General features: G+C 52.6%; 2 protein-coding genes across 2 annotated transcripts; one reads left to right on the top strand and one right to left on the bottom strand.

Annotated features, from left to right (window-relative positions):
- Nucleotides 1-193: 193 nt before the first annotated feature.
- Nucleotides 194-7,018, bottom strand: SGSH (N-sulfoglucosamine sulfohydrolase; the record flags this gene model as incomplete). Its single annotated transcript, XM_079904293.1, has 8 exons — nt 6,898-7,018; nt 5,602-5,762; nt 4,008-4,113; nt 3,575-3,725; nt 3,068-3,224; nt 2,621-2,702; nt 1,567-1,770; nt 194-753 (listed from the first exon to the last, which is right to left on the bottom strand). Exons 1-8 carry the CDS (start codon nt 6,992-6,994, stop codon nt 194-196), a joined length of 1,518 nt encoding a protein of 505 aa, XP_079760419.1. The 5' UTR covers nt 6,995-7,018.
- A 77-nt stretch (nt 7,019-7,095) lies between these two features.
- Nucleotides 7,096-25,827, top strand: SLC26A11 (solute carrier family 26 member 11). The gene is made up of 17 exons (XM_079904292.1): nt 7,096-7,182; nt 8,286-8,500; nt 9,061-9,253; nt 9,644-9,729; nt 11,920-11,999; nt 13,087-13,229; nt 17,634-17,809; nt 18,251-18,323; nt 20,017-20,067; nt 21,183-21,243; nt 21,659-21,714; nt 21,909-22,049; nt 22,668-22,795; nt 23,125-23,224; nt 23,678-23,811; nt 24,146-24,218; nt 25,009-25,827. The coding sequence occupies exons 2-17, from the start codon at nt 8,288-8,290 to the stop codon at nt 25,098-25,100; spliced, it is 1,800 nt and encodes a 599-aa protein (XP_079760418.1). The 5' UTR covers nt 7,096-7,182; nt 8,286-8,287; the 3' UTR covers nt 25,101-25,827.
- The last annotated feature ends 1,823 nt before the right edge of the window (nt 25,828-27,650 follow it).

Raw genomic sequence — 27,650 nt, 5'->3', positions numbered from 1 at the left:
GTGGGTTCCAGAGAACCAAGAGGGACTGAAGCCCCATGTCCCAGACCCTTCTTCCTGCTGTTCCCCAGACCACCTTCACCTTGTCACAGGTTGGGGACCCTGCACCATCCTGGGGACCCCCCAGGGAATTCCTGTGCCAGGACACAGCTCAGACACAGGACAGCGGTCCCCCACTGTGGGGGTGGGGAGGGCCTCACAGTTCGTTGTGCAGTGGCCTGCACTGGGGAGAGAGCTTCTCCTCTAGCACCCCACTGGGAGCACATACCCAGGGGTCGTGGGTCTCCCACTGCCACTTAACCAGTTGGGTCTGAAGCAGTTCCAGAACCTGGGCATAGCGGGGGTCAGTGGCCAGGTTCTGGGTCTCGTGGGGGTCCTGGCTCCTGTCAAAGAGCTCCCAGCGTTCCCGGTAGTAGTAGTGATGCAGGTCCTTGTACCAGCCCGTGGGCCGGCCGGCTGTGGTGCGATTCAGGAGGTCCTGGAAGGTTGGCGAGACGTAGAAGTCCTGGTCAATGGGAAAGGGCATCTTGAAGTGGAGGTTGTGCACAAGGTGGAAGTTCTGGTGGTGCACGGAGCGCATGGGGTAGGACATGGTGACTTCATGGTGGCTCTGGCTGCCAAAAACCGTGGTCCAAAGAGGCTCCGCCTCCAGCGCCGGGAGGAGGGACCGCCCAGTGAGCTGGACAGTCTTTGAGCCAAAGATGGCATAGCTGGGGTAGGGGATAGAGAACCAATCCAAGATGGTGGGCGTGAGATCTGGAAAGGAGATGACATCTCAGTAGGGCGGGCCCTCCAGGGCACCAGACCCACCCCCGTGGAAGGGCTGAATCCAGGCCACTCTGGAAGCTGGTGGGCCACCCTGCACATCAAATCACCAACAGGAAAAAGCTACTACAGGCCAACCCGTCACGGCTGCGTCACCCTCTGGGCCGTCATGCTTTCAATGCCATGACAAGAGCCCCCAACTTGGTGATACCCAGGATCCTTCTAAAATCCTTCAGACTAGCGAGGAAGCCCCCACACAGGGGCCTATTCCTGTTCTGTGCTGTGGCCAGAACGCTTCCTGACCTTGGGGCCAAAGGGAGATGTGAGCCCTGAGCCCACAGGGGCCCAAGCATGCTGCTGCCCTGACCCCTCAACGTGGGGTCAAGGGGCATCAATTATCACCTGGGAATTTGTCACAAATGCAAATTTTGGGGCATCACCCCAGACCTACTGAATCAGACACTCTGGGGTGGGATATCTGGATACTAGCAAGTGCGCCAGGTGATCGATGCTCACCAGTGGGCCAGTGGAAAAATGACTGGCTTGAAGCCAGTGAGACCCAAACTGGAATCCAAGCTTGGTGCTTACAAGCTGTGTGACCTTGGGCTCCTAACTTCATGTCTCTGAGCCTCATTTCTATATCTGTAGAATGGGGCTGACCATCCCTTCCTCACTGAGGTGATGTGGCAACCGCATAAGGTAGTGGGTGAGGAGCTACGTCTGGTCGTGGTGGTCCCACTAAATGTCCTCTTCCTCCTCCGTTCCCCCTCCTCGACCCCTGCTGCATGGAATGCAGAGTCATACCTAGGAGGCTCACGTAGGCCTCGCTGACCTGGCCCCAGCGTTTTGGGTGCTCTGGGGATGACACCAGCATGGGCTCAGCAGTGCCCGGCCAGTAGAGGTTGGTCCTGCCGCTGGGGAAGGGGATACCATTGTCGGATGTGAAGATCACCAGGGTGTCATTCAGGACACCCGCCCCACGCAGCTCCTGGAGCACGAGTCCAATCCCTGCAGGGTGTGGAGGGGATAGCAGAGCTCAGCCGCAGGCAGATGCGCAGTTGTGGGAATGCGTGTGCACTAAAGCATTTCTTCATCCTGCTGCTGAACCCTGCACCATCTTTTCCTTCAATCACCCCGGCCCTCCTTGCCACCAGCCAGGCCTCCCGCCCAGCACTCTGCCCAGGGCCCTGTCCTGGAGCAGTACTTGCATGGCCTCCACCTGAGTGCACCCCTCCAGGACACTGGCCAACCTTGGCAGTTCCGTGTCACCCCTATGCAGCTGCTACCTGCCATGCAGTGGTTTCTGTGTTTCCTGGAATCTCCCCGTGGAGGTAATAAGGATGGTCTTGGGTGGGGCCAGAAGATAGGATTCTCTCTACACCCACCCCCTTCCCAAGTCCCCATGAACTAATGGTACCAACAGGGAAACGATAAAGGCACCAACCTCCCAGACTGGGTTGAATGGTGGTTCCCCTAAAAGATATGTCCACACAGAACCTGTGAATGTAACGTTATTTGGAAAGAGGGTCTTTGCAGATACAATTAAGTCAAGGATCTTGAGATGAGATCATCCTGACATACCTAGGTGGTCCTTAAATCGAATAAGTGTCTTTAAACGAAGAGGAGGGCCACAGACTAAAGAGAAAACACAGGGAAGGAGCTCATGTGACAACAGAGGCAGAGACTGGAGTAATGCTGCACAAGCCAAGGAACACTTGCGGCCACCATGAGCTGGAAGAGGCAGGAAGGACTCTCCCCCAGAGGGGACACGGCCCTGCGGCACTGTGATTTCTGGCTCTGGCTCAAGATGGAGGCCCAAGCTGTGCCCTATCCCACCACCTGGGCTCCTTGAACCCACCTTGGTCCATGCGGCTGATGGTGGTATACTGCGCGGCCAAGTCAGCTCGGGCAGCCGGTGTATCAGGGACGAAGTAAGGCACCTGGGATGGGGCAGGTGGGTGGCACGTCAAGGTTAGAACAGATAGGTTGGGTGGAGGGGGCAAAGTGGCCAGCGCTTGAATTAGGGTGGGAGATACAGGTGCCAGCCTTCCTCCCAGGGCCCAAAATCATCTCTCTTCCTGAATGGATTATCCCAGAACACCCACGCTTCTGGGTACATCATTCCATGTCTTTACACTTCTCTCTGCCACCCCACAGATGGGGCCCTGGCTCCAGTGAGTCAGTGGGTTTCTTCTTACACACCTGGGGCCAGGGCTGCCAACCCACGAGATGGGCACAGGTCCCCATATTTACAGGGTGGAGGACGAAGGGTAGTTCTCAGAAACGTGGTGAGGGGTCCTCCTACCTGCACATCCTTTGGGTTGTAGGTCTGCGGGGTCCAGTCTGGGATCTGCCCCATGCCACTCTCTCCATTGCCAAACTTCTCACAGAAGGCCCCGTACTGTGGCTGGGAGTGCCCGCAGCGGTGGGGGTCGTGGAAGGCGACATAGAGGAAGAAAGGCCTGCAGATGGAAGGACGGGCTTGAGCGTTGAGGTCAAGGTCAGATGGCTGACCCACCACCTGGCTTCTACCCTGGGGAGCCTCATCCTTTGGAAAGGAACACCCCTCAGCTTTGCCTACTCCCCTACAACTGAGAGCCTCCCCGTGATCCACACTGCCTCAGTGTCCCCATGTCCCCTCTTCTTCTGACCAGATCAACTTGAGCATCTGGAACCTTCTCCTCCACCCACACCCCAGCTGTCTGGAGACTCCAAGAATCCCAACCAAAGACTCTGGGATCTGCATCCAGCATTAACTGTCCAGAGGTCTGGCTGTGTGAGAGCAGTTAAGGGGGAGGGACCCTCCTCACACCTGTTGTCCCGAGCCTGCAGGAATTTCCGGACCAGCAGTTTCATTCTAGTGATGTTCCGCCCCACCTGGAGGACAGAGCCATTCTCCTCCGTGTACGCAAAATCAAACGGGTACACCGTCTCCGGCCCCACGTGCTTCTTCCCAATGATGCCTGGAGTCGGGGAGATAGGCCTGTCCAGAGCCCTTTCGGTCTCCCACTCCCCTCTGCCCCCTTCTCCACTCCCCAGGCCCTGTGTCTTGTTGTGGCCTCCAGGAGGCAGCCGGGCCCTTGTTCTCGTGTGCCCATGGCCCAGCCAGAAGGCCCAGATTCCTTGGGGTCAAGTGCTCAGAGCAGGCAACACAGGGCCCATGGTGGCTCGGGACAAGGCCTTGCCCCTCTGGGGCAGGGAGGTAAGTTGCTGTCCTGCCCCTGTGGCTACACGAAGCCCCTCACCTGTGAGAACACCAGCTTGGCCCAACAGCAAAGGCAGGCTCTGCACCCGGTCGAAGGAGTTGAAGTGGTGGACATCCTGGTGCAGGCCATACATTCCGTTCTGATGCTGCCAGCAGAGATGCTGTGAGGCCGGGCGCCTCCTGGCAGCCAGGGTCCTGTCCCCCACCCCACCCCCAACGCTTCTGCTCTCCCAGGCTCACCAGCCTGGCCCTTTGTAGGCCCCTGATTTAGAGTTCTCATAGAGGTTTTCTCCATCTCTCACTCCCCGCCCAACAGGCCCACAGGTCCCTACCATGGGACGACAGCAGGAAATACAATAGACTGGGAGAATGTACACTAAAATTAGGGGTGGCTTTTATTTTCTTCTTTTTGTGTACCTGTACTTCTCAATTTTTCTATCAAGAGCACACATCGTAGAGTGAAAACCACACCAACAGGCCTCTTTTTATTAGCTGACATTTTTAGAGTGTAAAAAAAATTGTTGTACGTGTTGCAAACTCAAACAGGCTAGAGAGATGTAAGAAGGAAAATCCCTGTCCTTATTCCTGTGGCTCACTGCCCAGAGGTGAGCGTAGCCTACAGCTGCCTGATTAACCTTACAGGAAGCTTCTGTGTACAGGCCACAGTCTGCTCTTTATGTAGGCCTCCTACTCACAGCCTCAGGCTCTCAGAAAGGGACAGCGCATCCCCCGCATAAAATAACGCTGTGAGATAATACATCAGGAGTAAGTGCCCATGTACACCCAGGTTCACAGCAGCATTATTCCAACAACCAAAGGTGGGAGAAACCCAAGTGTCCACTAATAGAGAAATAGATAAACAAAATACGCTCTATCCACACAATGGAACATTATTCAGTCTTGAGTAGTGAGGTACTGACGTACTCGGGTGAAGCTTGGGGACATTATGCTCAGTGAAACCAGCCAGCCGCAAAAAAGCAAACACTATATGATTCCACTTATGTGATGTACCCAGAGTAACCAAATTCACGGAGACAGAAAGTTGAATGGTGGTTGCCAGGGGCTGGCGGAGCAGTGGGAACAGGGAGCTAGTGTTTAATGGGGACAGAGTTTCAGTTTGGGGTGATAAAAAAGTCCTGGAGATGGACGGTGGCGATGGTTGCACAACAATGTGAATGTACTTAATGCCACTGAACTGCAGCCTTAAAATAGTTAAAATGGTAAATCTTTCATTACATATACCTTAGCACAATAGAGCAAGTGCCTTAAATGGCAGCTTTGATTGTCACAAAAGCTCCTGGGACAATATCATGAAAAGAGTTAACACTGGGCTGGGCAAGTACCTGCCAGGCACCTTGCTGTGAGCTTTACATATAGAGAGTTAACTTGGCCAATCCTATAGTAATCCCAGGAGTGAGGTATTACTAACACCCCATCTTTCAGGTGAGGAAATTGAGGCACACAGAGATAAGTGATTTGCTCAGTCACACAGTGGTGGAGCAGGGCTGCACTTGGACCATTTAGCTGGGGGTGGGGGAGGGAAGGTGGGCACATCCCCAGGGAGACCAGGGAGGGGTTCCCAGCAGCAGAAGCCTTGGGGGCTCTCCCTCCTCCTGAACCCCTGCTGCCCTCACCTGGGGCAGGCCAGTGAGGAGGCTGGCCCGGCTGGGAGAGCAGCTGCTCACCGAGGTGAAGGCATTGCGGAAGACAAGGCTCCGGCGGGCCAAGGCATCCAGGTGAGGGGTGGTGATGGCACTGTTGTTGTAGGCACCACTCTCAAAGCCTCCGTCATCCGCTGAGGAAGGAGGGAGACATAGAGGACCTGATGGCCTGGGCTCAGAAAGAGCAGCATGTGCGAGTGAGAGAGACCTGGGTCCTGCTGCAGTGGCCTGGCAGTGATGCCCAGGCGGGTATGATACCTCTGTAGACTTGATATCAGGCAGGTGTGATTTCCAAGTGGGAATGACCCAAGTGGGCATGATATTCAGCAGGCTTGTTACTTGAGTGGGAATGCCACCAGGCATATATGAAAACTGGGTGAACATGTTAGTAGGCAGGCATAAAACTGAGGGGAGCATGAGATCCAAGCAGGCATGATTCGGCAGTCCTGGGCTCTGCAGACGTGCCTGAGGACGTGGATCCACGTGCTGGTTCTCCGCCAATGCCCCTGAGATAGGGGGAGTTGAAGGGAGCCGCTCTGTAGGGTGCTGTTTAAGTTACAATTAGCTGAAGGACCTGCCCCAGACCACAAAGTTAATCAGAAACAGTGGCCCTGGCAGACAGCCAGACCTCAAAAGAGGAAAGAATCAGGTTGCCTTGTGATAGCTGGGCTCGGGTTACCCAAGCAGAAAGTCTCGTGAACAACAGGGCACTAGAGGAACTTGGGGTTTCACGGAGGCGGGGAGGGCCAGGGGAGAAGGCGGGTGGGTGAGTGGGGGCTGCTCCCTTCAGCCAGGAGAAAGAGAGTTGAGCCACAATGCTCTGGGGTCTGAAAAGGGAAGGGAAACGGGGTTATCACTGCTGGGGAGAAGATGAGAGATCCAGGGCACCCTGCTGGTCTCTGAGGACTTGGGCACCAGCCCCTCTTCTGGCATCCCCTCTGCGATCTGTGGAAAGCCGCCCAACGCCCTGAGGTGGGTGGGGACCCCAGGCTTAGCCCTGGCTGCTCTGGTCACGGTTCGGGCTACAGGGTCAGAACCGGGGGCAGGAATGGGGTGTGAATGCTGGGGCCGAACCCTCCAGACCCTGCAGTGGGCAGGGCCGCCTCTGCTTGCCTCTCCAAGAAGCCGACCACGAAGAGTCTGGGGCCAGCAAAAAGAGGAGTCGGGGAATGAACGGCAATGGGGTCTGCAGGGCACGGAGGGTTAGCGCTGGCCTCTTCCGGCGGCCGTGGAGGGCGGTGCCCGGGGTGCCGGCGGGTCGGAACTTACCGAGGATCAGCAGCACGTTTCGGGGGCGCGCCCGGTGCACACAACAGAGACCCGCTACGAGGAGCAACACCCAGCAGGCCGGCCCGGAGCAGCGCATAGCGGCGGTTCCAGCCGGGCGCCGCCCCGCCGTCACGTGAGCACCAGCCCTCCCGCCCCAACCCTCGGTCACGTGTACATCAGGACCCGCCCAGGACCCGCCCCGGCTCCGGCTCCCGCTCCCCCAACCTCTGCGGTTTCTGCAGACCAGCTGCGGAGACGACGGGAGACCCCGAGCTGTGGCGTCCGGTGAGTGCGTGGCTGACGGCGGCGGGGCCCGGGGCCGGGCGCTCGAGTTGCCAGGGCACTGGCCGGGGTCGCTGGTGGGCGGCCGACGTGGGGGGGCGGCAAGTGGTCCGCGGGTACGGGTGCGTCCCGCGGGTACCCCGCTCCCCACCCACCTCATCCCCACCCACCTCATCCCCACCCAGGTCCCCGCCATCCTCCGCCTTGCTGAGGCCGGCAGGCCACGGACCGGCAGACGGTGTGGGTCCCCCCCTTAGACCCCAGTGTCTGGGGCAAGCGGCTTCGGGGGTGGGGGGCCGGTTCTGTCCAGAGCGGCCCCACCGGGGCTGGGGGTGGTTTGGGACAGGCTCTGCGCGCCAGGAGCACCAGGACCCTAGAGGATGCGCGCCGTGAATTACCGGGGGGAGCCTCTGACGTTCTTTCAGAACAAACTAGAATACCTAAGGCTCCTCTAAGGATGTAGACGCCACAGGTGGGGGTTGGGGTGATGCGCAGCTTCAGGATGGGAGCCCTCCCACCACCGCAGCGCCGCAGTCTGCCGTAGTGGGTGGAGCCTGCTATGCTGCGCACTTGGAAAACCTCAGGGCCTCCAGTCACCCCACCCACTCATCGCCAGCCACATGTGGGTATCTCCGTGGACCTGCTTTTCTCTGCACTGCTCCTCGTTAAATTTCCTGGGGGGGGGGGAATAAAAAAAGGAAACAAATTCTCCTGGGAGGAGAAACCTTGAGTCTAATTAGTGATTAGTGTTTGAACTTCTCAGTGAGAAATCATTTATTTTTTCTGGCCAGAGTGGATGGAGGAAGAGAAGGCACCTAGGGTCTGGGCAGGTGGGGTTAAGAGAGAGCAGTCGGTGGCGGGGGGGCACTCCACCTTTGGTTGACGCCTTCTCTGCGCAGGCTGTTGGCTTCCTGACTCAGATCAGCAAGGTGAGGGGAGATTTAACGCATCTAGCTCCACCCCCCTGGGTGAGAGGAGACCGATTGCGCATCTCCTGATGTTTCTGGACCTCACCCTCACTCTCACCCTGTTGCTGGGTTTTCTGAAGCCCAGGCCCTGACTGCTGGTCTGTGTCCCCCCGCCCCCCCCCCCCCCACTCTTCCTAGACATGTCATCTACTATGAAGCCGCCCAAGGGCTTTGCCCCGATGTCCTGCTGCTGGTCCACTGCGACCATGCAGAAGAGGCTGCCTTTCCTGGCTTGGCTGCCTGACTACACCTGGCACGCGCTGAAGATGGACTTCATCGCTGGGATCTCAGTTGGGCTCACAGTCATTCCCCAGGCGCTGGCCTATGCCGAGGTGGCTGGACTCCCTCCCCAGGTGAGATGTGTGCCCTTGCTGCCCACCACATCCCTTCCCCTTAGCCTGACCCCACTCCAGGCCTTAGTGCTCACCCAGGAGCAGAGTAGAAATGCATGCATAGTATTCCCTCCAGACAAGGGGGCACCCTGGGCTCCAGTCCCATGGGGCCCAAGAAGCCTTAGTTTACAACCTAGAGCATGTGACTGCCTTTGGGCAGACGCGTGCTCCTGTAACCCCTCTTGTCATGCTTGTCACACACAGGCACCAAGCTAGTTCTGGATTGCCTGATGGGGCCAGTGGGATGACTCACTCTGGCTTTAAGAATGCTTTCTCAGAATCACAGGCTCAGACATAAGGACACGAGGCCCCAGTTGGGTGTGGGTAGGAAAGAGGCCCCGTAGTCACTGTAGGTCCACAACCTTGGGTAACAGGGTGATCAGTGCACCCTGCCTGTATGTGCTGCTGTGCCCAGAATACACAATGGACCACACAGATCCCTGTGCTTAACCAGCTACACCAGGGACCCTGTGCGGGTGCCGTGTGCCTCCTGGATATTCATTGCTCTCTCTGCCCAACAGTACGGCCTCTACTCTGCCTTCATGGGGTGCTTCGTATATTTTTTTCTGGGTACCTCCCGAGATGTGACTCTGGGCCCCACGGCCATCATGTCCCTCCTGGTCTCCTTCTACACCTTCCGCGAGCCTGCCTATGCTGTGCTGCTGGCCTTTCTGTCGGGCTGCATCCAATTAGGCATGGGGTTCCTGCGCTTGGGTAAGACACTCAGACCTTCCTGTCATGGGGACGGGGGGTTGCAGCTCTGCTCTTCCTGGGGTACCAAGGCACCTCCTTCTGGGGATGCCCTGCCTTCAGCATTTCTTTCTTTGCATTCCAAGGGCTATCCGTGTGTGTGTGTGTGTGTGTGTGTGTGTGTGTGTGTGTGTGTCAAGAAGGGTGGCTCTCAGCTCTCTACTGTGCTCAGAGGCCAGGACACTTGGAGAAGTGCCCAGGGCCTCAGTCCCTAGTCTCTTTCCTGCTCTCCAAACCAGCCCAAACAGGGTATGCCAATAGTCTTTAGACCCAGTCCCACCCATACCACCTCTCCCAGCCCACACTGACCCAGTGGGGCTGGGACCAGCTTGGTGTTCCCTCTTGGCTGTCCAGGGTTCCTGCTGGACTTCATCTCCTGTCCCGTCATTAAAGGTTTCACCTCGGCTGCCGCCATCATCATCGGCTTCGGGCAGATTAAGGTAGGCACCCTAGTTGGTCCTGGGACATCTGCTGGCTAGCAGGACCAAGGCCAGGTCCTGATATGTGTGGGTCAAACTCTTGCTATTTTGGGGCTCAGAGCCTGTCGTGCTGGCATGAGTCTCCATTAATAAAATCATCCTTGGGCTTCCCTGGTGGCGCAGTGGTTGAGAGTCCGCCTGCCGATGCAGGGGACACGGGTTCGTGCTCTGGTCTGGGAAGATCCCACATGCCGCAGAGCGGCTGGGCCCGTGAGCCATGGCTGCTGAGCCTGCACGTCCGGAGCCTGTGCTCTGCAATGGGAGAGGCCACAACAGTGAGAGGCCCACGTACCACACACAAAAAATAAATAAGTAAAATAAAATGATCCTTCGGGGGAGATATTGAGTGATGGCCAAGTTCTACAACAGGTAATTTGGGGGACCAGTAATGACAGTCCCCGCTCTTGCTGGAGTTTTCATGCCTGAGTGCTTGGTTCACCTCACAGAGTTCTGCCCCTACTGCATATTGAACCATTGGGCCTTTACAAGTCACGAGTGTGCTGCCAAAATTCCGACAAGCAAATTGCTCCCTACGCTAATTTAGCTACGTGATTTCACTTTTATGTCTGTCTTTTCCAATTTTTTGTTTAATGTTTTTCAAATATTGTACTTTTTTTATGTTTCTGTTTAAACACAGATTAGAAGTATTGGAATCAGTGATCATTGGTTATCTGAGGATATCATTTACTCTCCTTCCATTGGGTTCTGCGTACCTGGAAGGCAGGCACTGTTTTACTTCCAATGTGGCCGCCTGGAGCTGTGCTTGGGTGTGCAGAATGAAACTGAGCTGAATCGTACAGATTGAGGGACACACACACACACACACACACACACACACACACACACATACACACGCCTCTCCACGGTGTGGTTCCTACAGTCAGGCTCTGCTTCACTCTAGTCCGTGACAGTCTTCGCGGATGGAGGCCGATTGAGAAAGTAAGAACGTGAAGCCCAAGAGGGTACGTGTGAGAGAGAATAAAGTAGTTGACACGTCACTGGGTGCTGGGTTAAGCTCTCCCTATGTTTAGTTCTCAGAAGTCCTCTGGGAGGTAGGCATTACTATCTCCACTTACAGAGGAGGAAACAGCCTAGAACAGTGTGCGTAATTCGAACTATAGATTATGTACACACATATGTCAGGGTAAGCCTGGCAAGTGCTGTTTCGTGGGATGTTCTGTCCTTTATTCTGGAAACATTATCTTTCATTTTTAGTGTCAAGAATGTTCTTTTTTCGTAACACAGTGAGAGGGTAGCTTCTTTATGCATTCGTATTTGGCACCCCTAGGTCCCTGTCTTCAAAACCTTGACTAGGTCATGACAGTCATCTGAGAGCCTCTAGGCTTGGGGTGGGGGTCCTCTTGACCTGCCCACGCAGGAGTCCCTGCCCAGGACAGAAGCCGCTGTCCGTGTCTGCCCTTCCCCTTCGGGGGCTGTGTACACAGTGGGTTTTGGGGTCCTTGGAGCCTGATTGCCTTGCGAGTCTGGGCCTCGACCTCCCCTTCTGATCCCAACCAGATAACTGAAGTACAGAGTGGCGCCCCTTCTCCCACCTGAGGACCCCCGACCTGGCGGGGTCCCCTCAGCGCTCCTCCCTGGAGGACCTCGGCGCCCCCTCGACCCCCGCCCTTGCGGGTCTGCCCGTCTCGTGGCGAGACTTTCGCTTCTGGCAGGGGGCGGTCCCCGATGGGCGGGCCTCCGAGTGACGGACGCGGCCTCGAGCCAATGGCGGTGGGGTCTGTGCTGTGAAGGACGGGCCGCTGAGTGATGGACGGGGCCGCGAACAGATGGCAGCCGGGCCTGAGGGGGTGGGCAGGGCCCCGGGCCAGGGAGCGGTTGAACCAGTCTCCTTGGTTTGAGGTCGCTCAAATTACTTTGAGTAACTTGCAACGACTTGCGACAACCGGAACTTTGTGAAATACCGTCAGCGCCCCCACTTCCCCCCGAGAGGGATAACTTTGATCTCCTCCCTTTGGGGACTTTGGGAATGGACAGATAGGCCCGGGAGAGCCAGGAGATGTTTTCCCCCAGGAAGGGCCCTTGGAGGGGTAGGGGGTTCCAGGTTTGGAACAGTATTGAGATGCTGCAAGGGTTGGGTTTCAGGCCTTTATATCGCAGAAGGCTGTCTAATCAGAAGCTCTTGTTTGACAGAACCTGCTGGGACTGCAGCACATCTCCAGGCAGTTTTTTCTGCAAGTGTATTACACTTTCCACAACATCGGAGAGACCAGGTACTGGTTGGCTGTGTTTCTCCCCCCGCCCCCATAAGTAAGCTCTTCCTTCTAGATTCCTCTCCCAGTTCCCTCCCCATTTCCACTCCCAGGTGGCATTTATTCCAATCCTCTGGGATCTTGCTGCTCAAACAGGGGTCCCGCGAGCAGCACCATCGGCATCACCTGGGAGCTGGTTAGAAGCACAGTCTGGCCGGCCCAGACCTGCTGACTCAGTCGGCTTAACAAGAGGCCCACGTGGCTCATTGAAGCTTGAGAAGCTCTGCTCTGGTCAATCCAGTGCACCAGTCAGCGTGACCCCATGCAGGGCTTTCTCCTGTGGTCGAAGTGAGAAGAGACCATGTGAAGGAAGGGCAGGTGGTCTCTCGTTCAAGGAGTTCATAGTTCAGTGAGCAAGAGAACCACAGGGCAAGGGAAGGCAGAGGCCAACAGACATGCAGGTGCCAGGGAACGGGTGGCAGGTAGAGAGAGTTCCTACAGCAAGCACATCACTCAGATGGAGGGGTTTCTCTCAGAGCAAGCAGATTAAAGGGACAAATAGGAGATGCAGCTCGATGAGCCCAGCTGGAGGCCAGAACACCTCTCTGGCTGGAGGGGCAAGAGGAGAAGTGACCTGGGGGGAGCTGTACGGGGAGCTTCCTGAAGGGAGTGGAGGAGACCCTGTGACCATCCTCTCCTCCCCTTCTGGTCTGCTGCTAAGGTTTCCTGGCCCATAAGATGCACCTGGTTGGGGTCAGCCACATGGAGGCCAGTGGAGATGGAGATGGACTGGTCAGAGAGCATCATAGGCAGTCAGGAGTGAATCTCCCGGAACTGACGAGACACGTGTAGCCCAGAGAGCTATGTGACTAAAAACATGAGTTGGTAGCGCGCCTATGGCTACCACTGTGATCTGGGCTTCAGCTCCCAGGGCCTGTGTACCTACTAAGTTTCGAATAAAGTTTTGAAATGGAACAGGGACAGAGGTTACTTAGGAAAAAACAAAAAGAGCATTTGAGAGAGAAAGTTTTCCAGCAGAAGCAGCAACCAAAGGCCAGAAGGCCTGTGCTATCTGCAGGTTTGGGCGGTGACTGGTGTCTGTCTGCAGGGTGGGCGATGCAGTGCTGGGACTGGTCTGCATGGTGCTGCTTCTCGTGCTAAAGCTGATGCGGGACCACGTGCCTCCCGTCCATCCCGAGATGCCCACTGGCGTGCGGCTCAGCCATGGGTTGGTTTGGACTGCCACCACAGGTGAGGGGGCCTTCTGGCTGAGGGACCATTTCCAGATTTGTCCTGCACAACCTGGTCTCACATTGTAGTCACCCCAGGAACCCGAATTCCACCCCTAGAGAACTTCACGTCACTCGCTAAGTGGTTCTCATATGCATCCAGGGCTGAGAACTCTGTTTAACGGCAGAAGTTCTCAGCTAGGGATGATTTTGCTCCCCCCCCCCGCCCCTGGGGGACATTTGGCAATGTTCAGAGACATTTTTGGTTGACACTACTGGGCAAGACTGTTTCTGGCTTCTGATGGGTGGAGGCCAGGGATTTTACTAAACATCCTGCAATGTACAGTCTCCCACGGCAAAAAAACTGATCTGGCCCAAGGTGTCAGCAGTGCTAAGGTTGAGAAACTCTGGCAGGTCTCTGGGGGAGAAAACAAGTTCCACTGAGACAGACTGGTCCTGTTTTAATTGTGCAGCTGCAAAGGGTAAACATTTTGCTTCAGGCCTGGAATCAGCAGGTTGAGTTGCAGTTAACCAGAGGATCTGTAAAGAAAGGCTGAAGTAAAAGGCGGCAAGATGAGGAGAGTTAGTGGAACCATTGGCTGGTTGAAGGGCCATCTCGGGGTGGCGGTGGGGATGGACATCTCTCCACTGAGCTGCCAGTAGGTGACACAGAGAGAGAATGGCAGGTACAGCAAAGCAAGGAAGCATTGATACCTACTGGGCCTTTCCAGAGCTGAGGGGAATGGAAATCATCCCGCTTGGCCCTACTCCTCCGTGGCCATGAAATCCAGCCAGTTGTGGGAGGGAGGGGGTGACTAGATTTCAGCCCTTGAGTCACTTCCAGCTTCTCCGGCTGGTCCCCAGTCCCAAGAGTCACTCACCAGACGCCATTCTGCAGCCGGGAGGCCATGGGTAAACGCTGAGCGCTTGGGAGGGTGGAAGAGCACTGGGTTTATGGTGAAACTACTGGTTTCAAGTCCTAGTTTAGCCACTTACCTGGCACTTGCATGAGTCACTTGTCAAAATTTTATGAGCTTTAGTATAGTCATCTGTAAAATAGTGAAAACAGGCTCTGTTGCCTAAAACTTAACACTCGAAGTGTGGCCTCTGACCAGCAGCACAGGCATCCCCTGGGAGCTTGTTGGAAATGCAGGTTCTCAGGCCCACCCAGACCTCTGACGCAGAATCTGCACGTTAACATGCTTGTCAGGTGACTTGTAGGCACACTGAGGTCTGAGAAATGCTGCTCCAAAACCCTGTAGGCTTCTCAGGGACTACTGTCTTCTTTCTCTCCAAGATATGTGGTGTGTCCTTAGGAAACTAGTTACTGAGCTCCCAACTATGTTTATTAAAAAGTCATCGTTTCAGCTTGTATTTTAGCTGAGTGAGGACAGGTTAACCTATAGTAGTACCTTGTGTTTGTTTAGCAATTTGTAGAGAATTTGTTTAGCCCCAGAACACTCTTGTGGGCTAGGTGGAACAGTTGTAATTTCTCCCCTTTTGCAAATGAAAAAGTAGAGACTTGCAGAAATTGAATGAGCTGTGATCTGACATACAGTGATGGATGACTTATAAAGCATTTTACAAACATCACTTGTTTTGATTCTCATAGCAGCCTTGAGGATGGGATATTATTTTCCCTGTGTTGCCAGTGAGGAAAATGAGGCTCTGAAAGGTAAAACAGACAAACCAAATAAGACTTCTCAAGGTCACATAGCTAGGAGCAGGCAGAGTGAGGACTTGCTCCCAGGTCACTTGCCCTTTTTCTTGATCAGTTGATCTAGAGATGTATCGATTTTATTTATCTCACAGAACCAGCTTTTGATTGCATTGATCTCTCTATTGCTTTTGTTTTCTTGTTAGTAGATTTTGATCTGATCTTTATTATTTCCTTGCATTGGCTACTTTTGAATTTAGGTTTCTTTTTCAAATTCTTAAGGCAGAAGCTGAGGTCTTTGAGACCTTCCTTTTCCAATATAGTGATTAGGGTCATAAATTTCCTACTCACCACTGCTTTAGCTGCATCCCACAATTTTGATAGGTTGTGTTTTCATTTTCACTTCGTTCTAAATAGTTTCTAATTTCCATTTTTACTTCTCTTTTGAATTGTGGATTATTTACCCTTTGAACAAGGAGCCTTTTAGGAATTAGTTTCCAAATATTTGGGGATTTTTTTAATTAGTATTTTGCTACTGATTTCTAACGTAATCCCATTACTGTCAGAGAACAAACATTGTATGTACATACATGTGTAGAATTATATTTTTCTCTGGAAATGACCCCCTTTATCCTGGTAACATTCTTTGCTCTGAACTCTACTTTCATGTAGAGTTGTTCCAGATTTCTTTTGGTTAGTATTAGCATATGTTTTCCCATCCTTTTACTTTGAATCTATTTAACTTATTTGTGTCTTTATGTTTAACAAGTGTGTTTTTTGTAGGAAACATATAGACGGGTTTTGTTTTTTAATACAATCTGATGATCTCTGCCTTTTCATTGGGGGGTGGGGTAATGTTTACATTCCATGTGATGATTGATGTATCTAGCTTTAGATCTACCATATTGCTCTTTGTTCCCTATTGTCTCATTTCTTTGTTCCCTTTTCCCTCTCTTTCTACCATCTTTTGGATTGAGTATTTTTCTATGATTCTTTTTTTATTCCCTTTATTGGCTTATTGGCTATAACTGCTGTGTGTGTTTTTGTTTTTGCTTGTTTGTTTTTGGTGGTTGCTTTAGGGTTTATCGTATACATCTGTATCTTAATACAGTATACTTTCCAACTTCACGTTGATATAAGAACCTTTTGACCAGATACATCCATTTCTCCTCTTCTAGCCTTTGTGCTATGGTTGTCATATATTTTTCTTCAACATGTGTTTTAAATCCCTCAGTCGTTATTATTGTTTCCACTTTAACTATGTAGTTACTTCTAAAGATGTACAAGTAATGAGAACAGAGTCTGTTATATCTTCCCACATTATACATCTTGTGCTTTTCGTTCCTTTGTGTAGATCCAGATTTCCATCTGTATCATTTTCCTTCTGCCTGGAGAGCCTTCTATATTGTTTCCTGTAGTGCAGGCCTGTTGGTGATGAATTCTTTCAACTTTTGTATGTCCAAAATAGTCAATGTTTTACTTTTCTTTTGGAGGGTAGCTTTGCTGGATATAGAATTCTAGACAGTTTTTTTCCTCCTCCACAATTTAAAAATGCTGTTCTCCTGTCTTCTGGCCTGCTTTGTTTCCTACAAGAAGTCTGCTGTCATTCTTATTTCATTCCTCTAGATATGACCTTTTTCTCTGGCTGCTTTTAAGACATTCTCTTGGGCTTCCCTGGTGGCGCAGTGGTTGAGAATCTGCCTGCCAGTGCAGGGGACACGGGTTTGAGCCCTGGTCTGGGAAGATCCCACATGCTGCAGAGCAACTAAGCCCGTGCGCCACAGCTACTGAGCCTGCGCATCTGGAGCCTGTGCTCCGCAACAAGAGAGGCCGCGACAGTGAGAGACCCGCACACCGCAATGAAGAGAGGCCCCTGCTCGCCGCAACTAGAGAAAGCCCACGCACAGAAATGAAGACCCAACACAGCCAAAAAAAAAAATTCTCTTTATCATTGGCTTTAGGCAATTTGATTATGATGTGCCTTGTTGTAGTTTCTTTTTTTTTTTTTTCCATGTGTCTTGTCCTTGGAATTCACTGAGCTTCTTGGTTATGCAGGTTTGCAGTTTTTATCAAATTTGGAAAAATACTCAGTCATTGTTTCTTCAAATCCTTGTGCTGTCTCCCCACGCCACTCCATGGTCTTTCTTCGTGGACTCTGACACATACTAGGTTACTTGAAATTGTTCCACAGCTACTGATGCTTTGTACAGTTTTTCAATCTTTCTCTTCTTCTGTGTGTTTCATTTTGAGGAGATTCTATTGCTACATCTTCAGTTTCACTAGTCTTTTTCCTGTGGTATCTAATCTGTCTTTAATCCATTCAGTGTATATTTTGCCTCAGACGTTACGGTTTTCATTTCTAGAAGGTCAATTTGGGGGATATTTGGGTATATATACACAGGCACCGTTGTTCCATATGTTTTGTCCAGTTTTTAGTTGTTTTAGGCAGCAGAGTAAACCTGCTCTGTTCCTCCGTCTTCAAAGGGGCATCACCTTGGGAGATCTGATCTCAAAGTCTTTCCAGCTCTGCCTTTGACCGTGCAGTCACTGGTGACCAGTAGATGATATGCGTGCCGGCCCTGTGTGTCACCACTCCTCTGGTTCCCCATTGTGCGTTTTTCATGGTGTCATGTGTTCATGCCTGCCATACGGTTGCTTGTATCCATGCTGTTTCCCAGGCTGGGGTGGGGTCTTCCACCTCCTGAGGTGTATTTGCCCCAGTTACCCAGACGATCCAGGTTTCACTGACAGTCTCTCCCCCTGTCCTAGCTCGCAACGCCCTGGTGGTCTCCTTTGCTGCCCTGGTCGCATACTCCTTCCAGGTGACTGGATACCAGCCTTTTGTTCTAACTGGGAAGACACCCGAGGGGCTCCCTGATGCCCACATCCCTCCCTTCTCAGTGACCACTGCCAACGGGACGATCTCCTTCACCGAGATGGTACAGGTGGGTAGAGACAGGGAGCCAGGCCGGCTTGGCTGAGGCCGCAGCAGCCCCTGGGCCTGGTTCTATCTCCTAATGCATCCGCTTAGTGATGCGCAGCTCTGAACTCAGCTAGGACTGCTGTTCTCAGGAAGGGGCATCTCTGGTGCAGGGACAGGTAGGAATGAGTTCCAGATTAGGCACAACCTCAAAGGGCACCACATTTTTTTTCTACCTTGAGCCCAGGGGTGTTCCTGCCATCGTGGACGCTGGCAGAGCAGGAATCTGTTGTGTTCTGCTGTGTGTCGTGTTTCTTGCAGTGTGAGCTCGCAGCCCTGCAGCTGAAGTATGTTTGCTTCTGTCAGACATGGACGAGCCAGTGCCTACCTTATCAGGTCACTGACTGGTCAGGCCTCTTCTGTCCTTCCCCAGAGGGTCACTCACCATCCCTCTCTCCTCTCTCAGGGCATGGGGGCCGGGCTGGCCGTGGTGCCCCTGATGGGTCTCCTGGAGAGCATCGCGGTGGCCAAATCCTTTGGTAAGATGCTCACCACCCACGCCCTCCCTGGCACCTCAGCCTGGAGCCCAGCCTGCCTTGCTTGCCTGCTCTTCTGCTTGCTTTTTATTTGCTTTGATTTTTAAAACTTTGAATTTTTATCTGAGTAATACATGCTTTTTTAAAAGTATTATTTTTTAACCATTATCTTTGTTTTTAATATAACTTATTGAATTGACAGTTTTTATTTAATTGGTAATAATAGCTGTATTTGATACCCTGTTAGCAAAATTCCTAAAAATTTGACAAGGTGCCCTTTCCGAGTGTCTGAGCACACCTGGCCTGTCCCCTCCTGACCCCTGGAGAGGCTGGGAAGCGTTAATCTACTTATATGTTTGCTGCTCAATACTGATTCCCTCTGCCTGAGCTGAGGCTGCCAGACCTTTCATGTGTCCCTGCTTCTGTCTTAGGTCCCTGGACTTTTGTTCTGTGTTGTCCATGAGGATGATGTGTTTCTTCTGTTCTATAAGAGGGTTAATTAAGTCCTTTGTTTGGATCTAATTTGACTCTAAAGGTTAAAATTCAGATATATGACGTGTATATTACTATGACTACCTAACTTGTGTTCACTGCCCAGCCCAGGTTGTGCCAGGATTATGTTTCCTTCTTTGAAGTTCCAGCATCTGGATCCTTAGACCATTCCAAGGAGACTATAAACCAGTGTTCATTCTAAAGGGTTTTCCTTTCCAAACGCCAGCAGTTGCTCAAGACCACGCTGCATTTCAGTTTGCGACCTGTTCAGCTCACATCTTTCTTGTTCAGTTTTTATTTTTCTGATCCTTTTTTTTTTTTTCATTTGGAGGGGCATATCTCAGAATCTGCATGTGACAGATTTTACTCATCTTGTCTATTACTTAGAAAACTCTCCATTTTCTTTTGAAGTCTGCTGACTTCCTGTGCTCATTTGTAAAGCTTGTCCTGCTTTTAAATCAAGGCTTAGTAAACCACAGCCTGCTGCCCATCACCTGCGAATGGCTTTTGCATTTTTAAATGTTTAAAAAAAATCTAAAGAAGATTTGGATTTGATGACACATGAAAAGTATATGAAATTTGTATTTCAGTTCACAAGTAAGGTTTTATTGGAAGGTGATCTCTTGTTCACTTGTTTCGTGTTGTATGGCTGCTTTGTGCTATAATGGGGAGCTGAGCAGTTGTGACAGAGGGTGTGACCCTCAAAACCTAAAATATTGACAGTCTGGCCCTTTACAGAAAGTTTACCAACCACTGTCTTAAAATTCATGCTGCTCCATAGTTTCTCCCTAAATCTTCCCGCTCATGTCTCTGGGCCTCATCTGAGACTTTCTAGTCATCTTGACTTGCCACCAGAGAGCTTTTTAGTTTAAAACATCTTTCCCTTATTATAAAAGCAATACATGTTTGTTGCACAAGATATTGAAAGTTCAGAAATGGATAAAAAAAACGAATCACTTGTAACGTCCTTCACTACCTCAATTAACTGCTAACGTTTCGCTCTACATCTACTTTTTTTTTTGTAAACACACAAAGACGTGTGTACATTTGCATATGTGTATATTTTATCTGTGTTTATACCTTCTATTTACAAACATAGACAATGCTGTAGGGAGAAACTGGTAGCCTGTTTTATCATTTCATAGACAGTTTCCTGATGATACGTAACTAGTGACAGTGTTTTTATTGTCTGTTCTCTTTATAGCTTCTCAAAATAATTACCGTATTGACGCCAACCAGGAGCTGCTGGCCATCGGTAAGACTCCAGTGGCGGGTGGCTCTTGGGGTCTGGGTGGTGGAGGTGCTGACACGCAGGTTGCAGAGCTGGCCCGAGTGGGGCCCGTTCTCCCATCTCAGGTCGTTCAGTTTAATCCCTAGGAGTAGGGTGCCGACATCTAGTGTCTGACTGAGGCTCACTGAGCACCTGCTGTGTACCAGACCCTGAGGGCTGTGGCCTGTTCTGTGCCTGGGAACGCCTGGAATGTTCCACCTGGGCTGGGGGTGGGGGCTTCCAGGGCGAGGGTCAGGTTGCTGAGGAATGTGGCCAGGTAGGATCTCAGGTGAGCCTGCTGATTGTGTGGGATCTTGGCTGCCTGTGCCTCGCCCTGTGCCTCCCTCCAGGAGGGGCAGGCGGATGAGTGAGGACTCAGATGGGCCCCAGGCTTCCTGACTGTGGAGCAGTGCATCCCAGGTGACACCTGAGCTGTCTCTAGAGCAGGCCTTGAACCTGTGACCAGTTGTGGGTTTGTGGAGCCAAGGAGACCATGGTGGTCTTTGTGAAGGCCCCTGGGTGAGGTGGGTGCTGACGAGCTGATGGTGATGAACTTGGGCTAGTTACCTCCATTCTGAGGTCCCAGCCAGGTTCCGGGCATGGCTGTGTCCAGTACAGCTTAATCAGAGGCACACAGGGAAGGCAGCTTACTGGCCATGACCTTCTCCCATTCACCTTGGCTAGTCATCTCATGGAAGTGTGGGTTTGAAGGAACTCAGAGTAGCAGGGATGCCGGCAGGCATACTGGGCACTTCAGGCCTGTCTCTGCACGCTTGCCTTACTCAGCCATCCCCCTTTCTGGGCAGGAGGGATTCCTCATTCTTTTATACGTGGGAAAAGGCATATTTCACACAGGCAGGGCTGGGGTCAGAACTGCTTTATAGCTAGAATTAATCTCGGCGCACTTGGCAAAGATCATGATTTGACCTTCCTAGAGGGAGAGAGAACCAGATATAGGATGCCCCACTGGGTAGTTCCTCTCACCTTCTGTCTTCCTGTTTCCTTTCTGGTTTTTATCTCCTTTCTCCTCCTCTCCTTTTTCTCTCTATTTTATGCTGCTTCTCGTCCTGGATGAGCTTTTTCCTTCCGTTTCTCCACAGGCCTGACGAACATCTTGGGCTCCCTCTTCTCCTCCTACCCGGTCACGGGCAGCTTTGGCCGGTGAGTGACCACGTTCCCCCTTCCCTGTGTCTCCAGGGAGGTCCCCGCCCAGGTCAGAGGGTCCTTGTCTAGCTTGAAGAACTAGGTTCCCCCTCCTGGGCCCTTGCCCATGTCCTGAGGCCGTTTTCACTTTTCTCCACATTGGTCCTCTCTCCCTTGGTCAGCTGTGACAGTGTTTATGGGGAGACAAGAGGGGGCTCCCTTTGCTTCCCTCACCATCTTAGCTGGTTTTCTTTACCCCGATACACGGCGCTGCAGTTTAACGTTAAAAAGATCCCCGTGCATGGAAATGCTCCCAGCATCTTGGTGCTGGAGTTAATTCCTGAAAGACAGTGGAGGTGGGAGGGATTGTGGCTCCTCGCCTCCCCTGCTCTCCCAGCCCGACAGCCACTAATGGGTCTCTGTTGCCTTCCAGGACGGCTGTGAATGCTCAGTCAGGGGTGTGCACCCCAGCAGGGGGCCTGATGACGGGTGAGCACCCCTTGCACAGACACTGTGTTCCCCGTGTCCGCCGCAGTGAGATAGGAGGAAAGGAGTGGAGGGAGCCCAGGGTGTGGGTGCTGTCGGCTCTGGTGCCTGGCTGTGTGCCCCAGAGCAGGGACTCCTTGCTGGGTGGGAGTTGGGGCGGCAGGGCCATGAGGTCACAGCACCCCATGCCCCTGCAGGAGCCCTGGTGCTGCTGTCACTCGACTACCTGACCTCACTCTTCTACTACATCCCCAAGTCTGCCCTGGCTGCTGTCATTATCATGGCCGTGGTCCCCCTGTTCGACACCAAGATCGTGGGGACGCTCTGGCGAGTGAAAAGTATGTATCTCCTGTCCGTCGGCACCAAGGTTATCGATGATCCTCCGTCTGCCATTGGCTGCTGCCCAGGCTGGCCCAGCTCGGGGAGAGATGGGGGCTTTGAGGTGACCAGCAGGGCTCATGTCATAGCCTCCCTTTCTCCACTGGTCATAGCAGCTCAAGGTTCTCCGGAACCTGCAATTCCTTTACCGTAACAAGTTTTTGTTCTCTTTTGTTTTTCAAAGCAGTTAAGGGATTTATGTGGCTTCTACATCTAAGAGAAGTCTCGGTGCCTCCCTGGTCCTCATATCCCTTTTTCCTTGGTCCCCTGAGAAGTGCCCACTGGGACCTCTCCCCAGGGGCAGGGGACCAGGCCGACCAGGCAGGTCTTAAGGGCCCCTCGCCCAGGTAGGGAGGGATTTCTTGCCTCTGACACATCCTTGAGGTGGCATGGCCTGTCAGAAGCATCAGTCCCCAAGTCTCTGGATGGGGGTCCCCCGGGAGCTGTTTGGGGTCCATGACACCTTCACTCATTATGAGGAAAGCCACGCACGAGGTGTCTCTTGTCAGGGGGCTCGGGTAGCTGGGAGCCAAGGTCGCTGAGGAGGGGCCATTCCTCAGCTGGACCTCCTCTTCCAGGGCTGGACTTGCTGCCCCTCTGCGTGACGTTCCTGCTCTGCTTCTGGGAGGTCCAGTACGGCATCCTGGCAGGGACCCTGGTGTCTATGCTGGTTCTCCTGCACTCCGTGGCCAGACCCAAGATACAGGTAGCCCATCTGGTCCCCCTGAGGGGGACCTGCTGGCCTCAGGGGGCCCGGTGGGGTGAAGCATGCCATGGGCAGACCCTTTGACCCCACTGTCTTGCATTTTGAGTTCTTGGTGTGATTGTGGCCTGAGGCACTGCCAAGTGACCATTCACCTAGCGGATGGTTTGACCTTCCGGTCATAACCCCACAGTGCTGTCTTGCTGCGCGTGGGGCTGTGGCGCAGGTGGGGGTCCCGCCAGCTCTGCACCCTCCCGTCCACCCTAGGCCTGGAAGAGCTGCCCTGTTGAACTTGCCTCCAGGGCTCACTGGCTTCCCCACACTGTCCCCAGGTGTCAGAGGGCCCGATGCTGGTCCTGCAGCCGGCGAGTGGCCTGCACTTCCCTGCGATCGAAACCCTCCGGGAGGCGTTACTGAGCCGGGCTCTGGAAAGTATGTGGCCAGTTGGGCTGCGGTCACCCCCAGCTCCCCGCCACCCTCTCAGCAGGGGTTCCTGCTGGACCCCGAGACCCTGCTCTCGGCTGTCAGGAAGGAGCTTGCCTGTCCTTGGGTCCTGGGGGTCTCGGGAGTCGCAAGAGTGGCGTCCAGTGGACCCCCCCCCCACCGTGTGTGCATGCAGCGAGGGCGGCAGTTTCCCAACATGTGTCCCTGAGGGCCCGCTCCTTCCAGGAGTTGGTATTTAGGGGAGAAAGGGGTCTGTTTGCCTGCCCTATGAAGGAAATGGTTGTTGCTGTCTCCAGACAGCTAACGTTTTGGGTCCTTGTCCTTTCCCCTTCCCGTCCCCACTGGGGAGGAGCTCTTGATGGCCTTGTTTGGCCCCATGCCCCTGGCCAGAGCCTTTTCTGGCAGCCTCTGCCTGGTGTGACCACTCCCCTGTCCCCCCAGCATCCCCGCCACGCTCTGCAGCCCTGGACTGCACCCACATCTGCAGCATTGACTACACGGTGGTGCTGGGGCTCGGGGAGCTCCTGGAGGACTTCCACAAGCGGGGCGCCACCCTCGCCCTCATTGGCCTGCAGGTGGGTGTCGGCATCTGCTCTCGAAGTAGCCTGTGAGGTCTGTGTTGTCACCATCCCTATGTCAAGGTGAGGATGCCAAGGCCCAGAGAAGCTGAGTGACTTGCCCAATGTCACACAGTGAGGAAGGCGGCTGGGCTCCATTTTTGTGGCATCTGGCTGCAGAGCTCTGCTTGTGTCCATTACATCACGTGTTGTATTTGCAGAGCATTCATCTCTGTGTTCTTCAGAAGGTATTCACTTAAGAAGTGTTCCTCTTACAGAGATGTGAGTTAGCCTGTGACGTGGCTTGCTAGGGCAGGAGCATTCCCACCTGGAATCACCGTTTGTCCCACAGGTCCCCGTTCTCCGTGTCCTGCTGTCAGCTGACCTGAAGGGCGTCCTGTACTTCTGCACCCTGGAAGAAGCAGGTGGGTGTGGCCAGTCATCAGAGTGAGAGGCACGGCAGCCTGGCTGCCACACCCCACAGGGTCAGGACGGCAGGACAGAAACCCTGGGAGGTGGGAGGGTCAGTGCTCAAGTCCAAGAGTGGGGAGCACTCGGACGAGGGTGAGGCAGTGGACAGGTTGTCAGGGGGCCTTCCTGCTCTGGGGTTTTATGTTTTGGGACTGTATGTGAGTTTTTAATTGAGGCACAGTTCACATACAGTGAAATGCACAGATCCTAAATGTGAGTTTGAGTCCTGACACATGGATGCAATGGGCGTCCAGTCAGGATGTAGCTTTTCTCCATCGTTCCAGAAAGTTCCCTCTTGCTCCCTTCCAGTGGCCCCCACTAGGGGTAAGCACTGCTCTGATTTCTTCCACCATCGGTCAGTGTAGCCTGTTCCGGAACTTCATGTAGTGGGATCAAGAGGATTCTTTCTGTGTTCGGCTTCCTTGGCTCAACTTGGTGTCTGTGCGATTCGTCCATGTTGCTGCTAAAGCAGCCAGACGCTGATCCACAGGAACTGGATAAGCAGATTGGGCCCAGCCGCACCATGGAACCCGCGCAGCAGTGAGGAGGGTTATCGTGGCATGGAGAGTGGTGAGGTGCTGGTGGAGACTTAGGTGAAACTGGCCCAGGGCTGGAGATACTGGTCCAGGGACCTTAACTCCCCAGGCTTGAGGCCCCCAAAAGGCTAGCCTTTAATCCCATTCTGTGAACTGACCTATCCTCACTTCACTTTTTTAGTGTTTGGAAACCTTGTGTTTTCTGCAGAGAAATACCTGAAGCAAGAACCAGGGACCCAGCCCTACAATGGCAGCGAAGACTCTGTTCCGGAACACAAGATCGCCCTGCTGAAGGCCTGATTGGGCTGCCGATGGGCGCCCGACATCAGAGGGTCTCACGGAAGGTTCTGGTCACTGTGATGCCGGATGCCGCCTTGCAGATGGATCTGAGAAACCTGAGTAGGTGTCCCAGAGGAGGGGGAGGGCAACTGCGTGGGGGTCCGCAGGTGGGACTCATCCCTTCCTCTGAGATGATTGAAAAAGTACCTCCCTGCTCTTCCTGGTATGCGAACTCTTTTTTTAAAGAGTGATTTGGAGAACACTTTCTAGAATGGCAGACCACTTGAGAAAGGAAAGGGCAGGGATTTCAACCTGGTCTAGGAGAGGAGACCTCTCGCCCCAGCTCCTTCCTAGATTTCAGGGGAAATGGGGAGGGTGGGCATCTCTCAGGTGGGTTCCCTTCTTGATGGCGGCAGCTGAGCTGTTGTTGAGAGGAAAACCAAGGTTTGCCAAATGACTTAAAGTGTCTATTAAAAATAACTTCGTTGTGTTTTCTAAATAAGTATAGCTTTGGTGTTTTTGTAAAAACCATAAATGCTTATTGTAAAAATTACAGGTAACCATCCCCCCATCCACTTTGGTGATAGCTCCACACCTCCTCCCTCCAGTACACGTACATGTGTGTACGTTAGCATGTTGGGTGTGTGTTTACAGTCATGTAAATGGGATCATTTCATCCATGGTGCTCTGTGACCCACATTTTCATGCGGTCATTGCTGTGAATTATTTGTTGTGATAATAAACAGAATACGTGAATATCTATGGCTACGTGGTATTTTATTCTATATGCGTCATAATTTACTTAGCAAGCTCTCCATACAGGGACTTGCCTGTTTTAAATTTCACTTCTATCAATTTTTAGAGGTAAATCCTAGCTGAGGAAGGTTGTGCTCCTGGACTCTTTGAGAAAGAGCTCACCATGCAGATGGCCCTGGATGCGGTGCCATAGAGCCACCAGTGTTCTGCCCAAGCCACCCTGGCCAGTATCTGAGCAGAGCAAGGGTCCAAGCCTGCCCATAATACGTGAGTCTTTTCAGATTCCTTGTCCTCCATCTTCTGGTGTTTCTCCTTCCAGGACCCTGACCAGCCAGCTAAACGGTTCACCGCTAGCCCCAAGGCAGCCTTTCCTTACCTCAGTTTCTCTTTTTCCACAAGGTGAGTGTGTCCTGAAGCTCTGCCCGCTGGGCCACACCTGGCCAGAGCTGTGATGGGAGTTATGGTCCCTTTTTGGCCTGTGCCCACATTCTGAGCCCACCCATTCTGGACCCCAGAGATCATCCAATTCACAGTGTAGCCAGTTGATACACACAGGTGGGACCAATTTCATTGAAAACCCTCACCATCTGTGACTCAGCAGCTCTGCTTCTAGGAAGCCACTCTAGCAAAACACAAGCCTGTCTCCGGGGAAGCTGACCAAGGATGTTTATCACAACCTCGTTAGCAATTTTGGAAAATGAAAGCAACCTAAGTGTCTTGACCATGGAACATTCAAGGAATGAATTGGTGTAGGTACTCACAGATTTTTGAGTGAAAAAGGCAAGTTGCAGAGTGATACCCATCTTAAGATACCATTTGTGTAAACACACCCACTAAATGATGGTATGATATATGTATGAGGTTTTTAAAAGTTCTGGAAGGATAAATGTCAAACTCATAACTGATTACTTCTTGGGTTGACAGTAACCATATCTGTATGGTTTAATATTTCAAAGGACATTACATTGATGTATACTTAAAAATTAAATTAAAAAAAAGAAGTATGGAGAATTGCCTGGAAAGAATTTGGAACTTGGTGTCAGAAGATGCAGGGCTGGGTTCCATCATCCTTTCTCATCAGCCGGACTAGCTGTCTGAGCCTTGGTCTATAAACCGGGGAATCCATGTGACTGTACTGATGATGACACAGTCGATGGAGCCTTTCCTCACCACTGGCTGGCATGGTGCTTACGGCACTGACATCACCAACACCATTGCAGTTCCCTGCCTCCCCTGTAGTGAGTGTGGCCACGTGACTGATACCAAGTCAGTGCTGTCTGTTGTGCGTTCAATTGTGTACCGGCCCCACAGAGTTCATATGTCGAGTCCTAACCCGCAGTACCCAGAATGGGACCTTATTTGGAGCTAGGGTCATTGCAGATGTAATTAGTTAAGTGCATACTTGCAGTAGGGTGGGCCCTAATCCAATATGGCTGTGTCCTTATAAAAAGGGGAGGGTTGCCTAGTGGTTAGGCTTCTGGGCTTTCACTGCCATGGCCCGGGTTCAGTCCCTGGTCCGGGAACTGAGAGCCTGCAAGCTGCACCACGCAGTCAAAAAAAAAATGGTCAGGGGCAGGTTTGGTACAGATATGCGTATACAGGGGGACCATGATGTGAACATGAAGGCAGAGATGGGGGTGATGCTTCTACAAGCCAAAGAATGCCAGCCATCACCAGCAAACCACCAGAATCCAGGAGGCAGGCCTGGAACAGATGCTCCTTCAGAGCCTCAGAAGGAACCAACCCTGATGACACATTGATCTCAGACTTCTAACCCCCAGAACTGTGAGACAGTAAATTTCTGTTGTGTAAACT

The sequence above is a fragment of the Stenella coeruleoalba genome (assembly GCF_951394435.1).
Source record: "Stenella coeruleoalba genome assembly, chromosome: 19".
Taxonomy (NCBI): Eukaryota; Metazoa; Chordata; class Mammalia; order Artiodactyla; family Delphinidae; genus Stenella; species Stenella coeruleoalba.
This window is presented reverse-complemented; position numbering and strand designations above follow the sequence as displayed.

Excerpts from the sequence above, each read along its gene's own strand:
- SLC26A11 (XM_079904292.1), top strand. The coding sequence starts at position 8,288 with ATGTCATCTACTATGAAGCCGCCCAAGGGCTTTGCCCCGATGTCCTGC. Across the intron at positions 9,254-9,643 it reads CATGGGGTTCCTGCGCTTGG|GGTTCCTGCTGGACTTCATC; the intron begins GTAAGACACTCA and ends TTGGCTGTCCAG. Across the intron at positions 21,244-21,658 it reads GTCACGGGCAGCTTTGGCCG|GACGGCTGTGAATGCTCAGT; the intron begins GTGAGTGACCAC and ends GTTGCCTTCCAG.